The sequence below is a fragment of the Lycorma delicatula genome, chromosome 7 (genome assembly GCF_047948215.1).
Source record: "Lycorma delicatula isolate Av1 chromosome 7, ASM4794821v1, whole genome shotgun sequence".
Lineage (NCBI taxonomy): Eukaryota > Metazoa > Arthropoda > Insecta > Hemiptera > Fulgoridae > Lycorma > Lycorma delicatula.
The window spans coordinates 93,290,625-93,299,749 of NC_134461.1; the positions used below are offsets into that span (position 1 = coordinate 93,290,625).

Here is a 9,125-nt window from a genome sequence, read left to right on the forward strand (position 1 = left end):
AGAAAAAATTATACTACATACAAAATTGTCACCCGCACGATCTTTAGTTCTAGATTAATCCTATATTAAAGAGCAATGTTTGTCACCAATTTATTTTTTTTGGCAGTTGTATTTCTTAATTTTTGTAATTTATCTCCTGTTATTTTATCCATTGTTAAATTTCAATTCACTTCTGTGTTTGTAAAATAAGTTTTTGTAAATTTCAATGAAAAATTAATTGTATGATATTTTTGTAACAACAATTCTTTCCAAGTATAGTTTTTTTTATAAATATATTGTTCTCGATTTTAGCCACTTCAGGATATCTTTCAACCTGTTACATTAATTTTTTTCTTCCCAGTTCTTCTTTTTTATTTCCAAATATTATCCTTTACTTTCTTCCGACAATTTCATTTTTGGATTCTCTTTCCTGGTCTTCTTCGAAAATTTTATTTTAGCGGTTTTATTATTCCTTTTAGTAATATTTTAGGATTTTATTTAAAGTCAAAACTCTGAACTAATGGTATCTATCTTTTTGTTGCAGTCTATTTTTATATATTTAATTTAAAGCTAGAATTATTTGGAAAAGGACGTATTATTCGATATTTAATAGTTTAAACAAGGTTCTTAAATAAATAAACATTTTTTTTTAAGTAGATTTTATTACAAAAATACAAAATAGTACAAAATTATTTTACATATATATTTATATTATTTACATTATATTGAGCAAGCGAGGTTTGGTATCTTGTTTTTTTGTAATTAATTACTTTTTTGTATTTCTACAATTGCTTTCTTTTAATATTTGTATGAGAAATGAGGTGTTGATACTGAAGCTGAAGCATACGCACCGTAACTTGGTGAACTGTATTTAGCTGCTGGTTCGGAATATTTGTATACTGGAGCCGGTGCTGGTGCGTATTTGATTACTGGAATCGGTGCCGGAGCGTATTTAATAACTGGTGCGGCGTATTTGACTACTGGGATCGGAGCCGGTGCGTATTTTGGTGCAGGGGCTGGAGCGTATCCGTAACTACCTCCTTCGTAATGTACGATAGCGTTGAATCCGACTTTATGGTCTGAGGTGTATTCGACGGTACGTTTCTTACCGTCTGGTTGGATAAGTGAATAATAACCTTTTACGTAATCGCCGTCTCTTGTTTCTTGTTGGCTTTTGATATCGCCCGTGTGTTCGTCTTTAACTTCGTATTCGAAGTTGTATTTTGGGTGTTCATCGTACGGTTCTGGTGCACTGTGATATGACGGTGCGTATTCTACGGCTAAACATTGTGAGATCATTATTACGGCAACAGCCACTCCTAAAAATACCTGTGAACATCAAATGAAGGTTTTTAGTTAAAGAAATGTATACGACCGTAAAATGCGGATAATTTTTAAATCTATCTTCAGGATGGTCTTGAATTTTGTACACCCTTTTTTATTATCAATAAAATTCTTTATTATTCGAAGATGTGGTAAATTCATTTAGTATTTACTATTTTAATGTAAAATATCTTTAATAATCGATTATTTTATATGAAATTATTATCTATTTGTATTTTCGTTATAAGAAAATTACAGTAGATTAGATTTGGATTTAATCCAAATTTTATATATTTTATTTGATACTTTTATTTTAAGTTTCGTAGACTGCTCAGATCATTATAAATTCATGAATTTGAGTCAAACCTCTAAATTTTCCAGACCGTAGTTTGGAATTAGAACTGGGGACCTTCGATTTACCAGAAAAACTCTCCTGTAACACCAAGATTAACTATCTGAATCATAATTAATCTATTTACTCTTTAATAAAATAAAATCCACGTTAAACAATTTTTAATATTTTTCTTTTGTAATTAAAAAATGTCAATAATTGTTAGTGGTAATGCAGATGACCTCAATAAACACAGCAAACAGTATCGTAAATCTTTTTAAGGTAATTTAATTTTTTGAGAAATTTTGGTTGTATGTGTTGAATCATTTATCAGTATAAGGTTGTTTTGATCAAGTTCTGCTTGGTTTTCAATCGTTTTCGTGTAAGTTTTTATCAACATTTTATTTTGATTTTATTATAACTTTTTTTTTAAAACGATTATTTTCTAAAATGAATCATTATTTTTTATATTTTGACAAAAATTCTTTTTTAAATTGAATAAAATTTAGAAAAATGTACTCGAATTTGATTTTGATGTTAACTTTATAAAAATTAATATCCGTCTAAATAGAGGAGCAATGTAATAAAAAATCTGATTAATTACAGCGTATTCGGCTGCGCAAGAGTAATATAATATTAGTTATCTTATCACATTAAGGTTTTTTGACGAAAAATAGTTACAGTTTTTCTGTACAAAAGAAAAAAGAAAGAGATATAAAAAATTGCTATGGTGATGTTAATGGTTTTACACATTAAGAACGAAATTCCAGTTTCTATCGTTGTTTAAATGTATACTCATGATTGATTTTCATAGCCTTAATCCTACCCTACTAAAGGGTATGGGTGTTCCCCTTAGCTTAGCACCGGAATGTACTAATCACTAGTGGAAAATCCCGATTCGTTAGTATATATCTCGTGGTGGTCACATACATACTTGTTATATTATTATATATCTGATATATCGCATATATATCAACGTATATGCGAAATACATAAATTATATATTTTTTCATTTACGTGATTGTTTTTCTACATAAAATAATGAACTATAACCAAAAAGTAGGCACCGGAATGTATCGATCACTAGCGGAAAATCCCGGTTCGTTAGTATAATTTAAGTTTCATCATATAATACTTTTACAAAAGAAGTAATCAATTTTGGACAACTAATAATCCCATTCCGAGACGCCACCCTTCAGGGCAACCCGCCCGGAGGGCCTAACTGCGGAGGGTGTGCTTACGGCACGTCTCTGCAGCTAGTACATTTATATATGTATTTTTATACGTTTTTTTTGGTTGTATGTATTTTTGAAATTAATTTTATCTTTTAATTTGCTTTCAGGTAAGACTGCGGTGGATTTGACTCATTAAATTTTTTTGATTTTGGTAAGATACATAATTTTCTTAACGTTTTGATATTTAAGTTTATTTTTTTGTTAAAGGATTTTTTTCAGTTTAACGTCATAGTATGTCTAAATGAGCAATATATGTGGAAACTAATGTATTGTTTTATAGTTGTCTTGAAAAGTTAGTTCGGTTGGCTTTCTTAAATAAACCTTTTTAAATAGAAGAAATTTGTGAAGAATCAAATTCAGAATCCATACATAACCAACATGGTTCTTTCTGTGGTTCACACTTTCTAGAAAGTAAAAGTATTAAATGATAGTGTTGATGTAAACTTTTAATGTTTTAATTAATAATACTGATCTATTCCACACCAATATCATTATAATTATTCTAATTTTTTATAAAGAAAAGCCTAGTCACGACTAGAGGAGTGCGAAAGACTAAGAAATGTGACAATTTTTTTTTAGTCATTATTATATTTAGGATTAACTAAAAATTTGTTTAAGTACAGAATATCTGCAAAGCACCTCACATTATATTAAAAAAAATTGAGAAGTCTTTTAATTTCAACGTCAACGGTGTATATTTGAGATAAATTGATTTAGACTTAGAAATAGAAAATAAAATAAAACTTACATAATTTCTAATTTGTATTTAAAGTAAAACATTCTCATTTTATTTTATAAAATCAAGAAAATATTTATTTACAGCGAAAACAAAATGCTTAAGAAGTAAAAAAACTATAAAATTGTATTTTATTCTTGTAAAAAAAAAATTAGATTACTTATTTTATCTTTTTCTTTAAACCGAACAAAGTAAAGTTAATATGGAATTTTACTGCGATTACTGTTGTATAGTTGAATAAATTTCAAGCTTGAATGAAAAATTGTTGAATTGTTCCTTGAATGTACAAACAAAATGAATGTATTTGTTGGTGACAAATGTAACAGTAATTAATAAGCGCGAGTTGAAAGTACAGTGATGCAAAAATATTCTGTAAACGATTGGATCTTAAAGTGGGTGATAACGCCCGCTTGTTGGCACTGGTGGTCTTCTGCGGTGGGAGGGGGGTAGAAGGCCCACAGAAAATTGGGGATGTTTAAGAAAAATTTATGTTTTCCTGATATTTCAAACAAAATGTAAGTTTCAACTCATAAATAGGATATGCCACGTTTAAAAACAATAATTACAATTGTTGTAATTATTTGTTTGTTGTAGCTTGTTTCCTTACCCTCCTGGGCTGGATTCACCTGTGCTATGCTTCAGTGAATCCAGCCCAGGGGGATAGGGAAACAAGCTATAAAAAAAAACTTACACATTAGAGAAACACTATCGATTATCGACTAAAGTAATCGTTAAGGTCTATATATCGATTGTAACAGCTTTTTTTTAAGCCTCTGGAACTACCATAGGTATTACTTCAGAGAATGAGATGAAATAGCTAGCCATAACTGTCCATTTCCGTTAAAGATTTTTAAATATTGTTGGTTTTTCTTTTTTAATAAATTTATCCGATTTTACACATTTTTAACTTTAATGTGAGAATATATCGAGATAAAATCTGAAATATATTTTTATATTTGGAATCGTATTGAATGTTAACACTTCAATAATACCTTATATTTCTATTTAATACAATTAAATATCCAAGGAGACATTTTTTAATCGATTTTGTATTAAATACTTGGCATTACGTAAATATGATATACTTTAAATCATTAGAATGGCATACAATAATGTAACATAATTGAAAATTACTTATTTTTTTTTAATTGCCTGTAGTTTCTTAAAATAAACACAGAAATTAATTATTAAAATTTTTTTTTTATAGATTTTATTTTTATAAAAATTGAGCTTTATATTTAAAAACATTGTATTTTTAAATTTTGCTCGTTTTACATCGCTTAAGTACTCCCGTTTTCGTTAAATTTGGACTGCTTGTTATCACAATTTATTAATAATTATCAGTGTTGTAATTTAAATTACATTATAAAAATAATGTAATTTTTCAACTTTCTTTAAATTAAATATCAAAGCATGATAATATCGTTTGAATTTAACAAATTTGACCTGAATTAATATTTATTAACGTTATCAACTGCAAATTATATTACTAATTACAATATTTACCTGATAAGAAGCCATCCTTATAAATATATATAGATAAGTTAGCCGTTGCTCTGAATTCGGTCGGTGTTGAATGTTTGTTACACTGGATGGATGGTAACTGATGCTGTGGTCAGCGTTTACTCTACTATTTATAGTAACTAGAGGAAGTTCTGTTATATGCTATTTTGTTATGCAGCATTCTTTTAACGACCGGCCAATGTTACCGGTCAGGAATATTTTAAAATCCCTGTTTACATATAAGCCTATAGTGTATAGAATTAATCCGACATCACCTTTCACTTAGTTTGGTTGTCATTTATTTTTTTTTTATACGTCCCTCCTAACTGGTCATTACTTGGTCCACCCGTTTATAATTTATGTAACACTTTTTTAAAATCTTGATTGCTTTTTTTTGTCGCTTAATATATTTTATCTTTTTCCCTTCCTACTCGTTTCGTCGTTCTTTCTTCTTCTATCTTAATTTGTTTTTTTTATCTTCATTCATTTTTTCTCGCGGTCATTGCTAATTGGTATACAAGTATTATTTATTACATGTATTTGTAATATTATAGCCTATATACCTACGTGGTATTATACAATCAGTTTATATACGTGTGTGTGTGTGTGTGGTTGTCCTTATCATAGTTATAATACTTTTGTGTGTGTGTGTTTGTATAATATAATGGAATCACGCACCCTTAAGTCATTCATAAATTCTTATCGTCAACATGTAACAATAAATCTATACACCTACAACAGTTATTAATTTTCATCGTATCGCATTACAATTTACTTCTTTTTTTATAGCTTGATAACCTGGAAACCTATTTTATATTATTATTATAAAGTATTTTAATAGTAAATATGTCCTTCAGTTATATCCTATTGATAATATATCCTGCATATATTGATAGTTTTTTCTTCTTTTTTATTTTACTGTAACTAATCGAATGCATAGACCTATAACTGTGTTTATTAGACAGCTCTGTTCTTCATACTAAAGAAATTACGAAGGATGAATATTAGAGAGTTTTGTCATTGTTACTTTAATATTAGTTTAATTATTATTGTTACTTGTTGCCCGTATGAGTTTTATTATGATTATTTTAACAATGTACTTCATTCATATCTCATATCACGTACTATTTATGTAATGACATTTTTTATATGCATTTTTCAATAGATTTTTAGAAAAATATATTTTGTTTATGTGCTGGTATACTTTAATTTTATATTTTTTTAATTTAAGAATATTTAATTAAATAAAGTCTGTGATTACACGAAAAAGCTTTGATTTAAGATTTTTATAATAAAAAAATAATTGGCAGCGACTAGTGCTGGAAAGGAGTTTTATATTTTTACCAGACTATACGAGAAGATGATGAGGGGATGTGTTTCAGTCGTATGTTTCTTTATGCCTCAATAAATCCAGTACGGTTCTATCAATGTCTATTAAATAAGTATCAACCTACATTCGTCTTTTTCATCGGCTTTACCTTAAAGATCGTGAATAAATGCCGTTTTAATTAAGCAAAAATCTATATTTTCTACATAAAAAAAAGATTATCTGAATAAATTTATTTCCTTAATCGCTTTACTATACGCACCGTGGAAATTTATAACGTACATAGAAATTTTAAATCCTATCTCTTTTTCTTTTTTACCTATTTGTTCTCACTGTCTTGTTGATTCCCTTTTAATCACTTCCTGTATGCAAGTGTTTAATGGTTTTTTATTTATATTATTTATGAACGGGGAGGATAAATACATTGTATGTTTAGTCTTACATTCTGGTTACGTAAAATAATTTCTTTTAATATTATTTTCGTTCTTTCAAACATTTTCAAATAGTTCATTATTTCTTATATTTGTAATTTTTTTGCTAAAATGAAATTTAGATTTATATGATTTGTAATATTTTATTTCTTTATATAACTAATTAAACTGCATTCAGTGCGATAAAAATCTTGCTGTCTTACAAACACTATGAGTTTGATGAATCTTTATCCGTTAGATAAAGTCGTTAATAATACAGACTCAACACAAAGATTCATCGATCATCTCATACGTTATTTATATTTATTTTTGCAAGAATGTTAGCAGATCTAAGAAAACTTAGTAACGATAAAAATTTATTTCTTATCTTAAAAGAGTGAAGATTATTATCATAAGGTTATCTACCGTTAGGCAATTCGGTTACACCATGGCCACCTCTCTCCACTTTCTTTAACACACACATCACACATCAGTCTTATTAGGTCCCATTTCCTTTTTGATTATTTGTAATTTTTAATACTTTCCAGCTTCTCTTCTTTGCACCTTCTAGCATTGTTGCTGGTATGAATTTACGTTCTTCCGAATTGTTCTGATTAATTTTCTATTTAGCCTCTCTTTATTAATCTTCTCATTTCTTTTTCATTTTCCACTTTGTACATCCATTTAATCTTCCTCATTTCCCACATTTTAAATCTCTCTAGACTTTCTTTTTCTTTTTTGTCGTAGTTGACCACTTTTCTTGAGCGTACAAAAATATATAATCCATAAAAACATTGTTTTGAAAGGCTTCAACAGTTTTTTGAAGTAATGAAAATCGCTTCACGTATTTTTTTTTGTTGACATTTGGAATCAAAAAGAAGTCATTAGGAGATAAATCAGGTGAATACGAGCAATTAGACATTAATTCAATGTTTTTCTCCGTCAAATAATCAATTGTTTGACATGCTGTGTGAGATATTGTCATGATGAAGAATGTTGCGACGTTTCAATTATTTTTGTTGATGACTTCTGGTAAACAAATTGTATACCATTTAGAAATAACTGTTCTTCAATCCTTTAAAGAAATGGTTGCTACATGTCCAGTATAACCGAAGAAACAAGCGATCATTTTCTTAGAAATGCTTCGCGAACGAACCACTTTTGTTGGATTCGGTTCATCTTGGAACACCCAAACAGTTGATTGTTGCTTAGTTTTCAGCTCGTAACGTATATATCCAAGATTCATCAACTGTTAAAATATTATATATGGATTTTTAATTTCCTCGGCCGAATTTTTTGATCATTTCCTTACACCAACTGACACGAGTCTGTTTTTCAGCTTCGGTAAAATTATGCGGAATCCATCGAGAACATATCTTTTTCACACCTAAATATTCATGTAGAATCAAATGTTCTGTAGTCTTCGATATTTCTAAGGATGTCTTTATCTTACGGTAAGTCACTTGCCGATACTCTTCAATCACGTTGCGCACATCATCGATTTTTTTTGAAACAACAATCGATGTTGGTCGACCATCATGAATTCATCGCTGACGGAAGCACGACCACGACCAAAACGAATTGTAAATAGTCTTTTGTGATGGTGATTTATTACCAAAAGTTGATCGAAGCGATTCGATTTGAGGCATTTTTGTTGAGTTAGGCTCTTTCTAAAATAGTAAAAAATCATCCAATGAAAACTTTCACGTAAAATTTTCATTTTTTCACAAAACTGTTATTTTTCAACGCACACTGTAAACAAACAACTCGGCCGATTTCTGAGCTGGTACTGTTGTAAAATTAAAAAAAAAAAATTAAATTTTACAACAATTTTAATCTCACATCTCAATAGCATCTAGTGGTCGTTTGTAAAAACTGAAATGGCGACTTCCGTATAGGACATTGATGTCATTTAATTCTAGTCACAATTGGTCAAAGGGGCAAGAAATTCGGATTTTATGAATTCATTTTCTTAAAATTTTTATTAAACGGTAGGTAAATTTTTTCACTTAATCTAATTCTGCTTAGGTAATTTCCGATTATATTTACCTTTATTCAAAAACTTCCCTTATAAATAATGAATTCTATAAATAATTCCCCTTTAAAGAATTCTGTAAAAAAGGGGAGTGGCAAAAAGGTCCTTTTTCTAGCGTTTCTGCGCTCAAATGAAGATTCCTAAACTAATTATTTGATTCCATTACATTAGTATGCCCCTTAGGTTATGAATCTCAGTAGTTTCGCTAAGGGGTAAGGAATATTAAATCTCTTTTATTATTTTTTT

The 9,125-nt window shown here is 28.7% G+C and overlaps 1 protein-coding gene across 1 annotated transcript; it reads right to left on the reverse strand.

The window, feature by feature from the left end:
* Positions 1-674: 674 nt before the first annotated feature.
* On the reverse strand, positions 675-5,223 carry LOC142327482 (cuticle protein 8-like). Its single transcript, XM_075370594.1, has 2 exons — positions 5,111-5,223; positions 675-1,308 (listed from the first exon to the last, which is right to left on the reverse strand). The coding sequence occupies exons 1-2, from the start codon at positions 5,123-5,125 to the stop codon at positions 778-780; spliced, it is 546 nt and encodes a 181-aa protein (XP_075226709.1). The 5' UTR covers positions 5,126-5,223; the 3' UTR covers positions 675-777.
* Between the last annotated feature and the right edge of the window lie 3,902 nt (positions 5,224-9,125).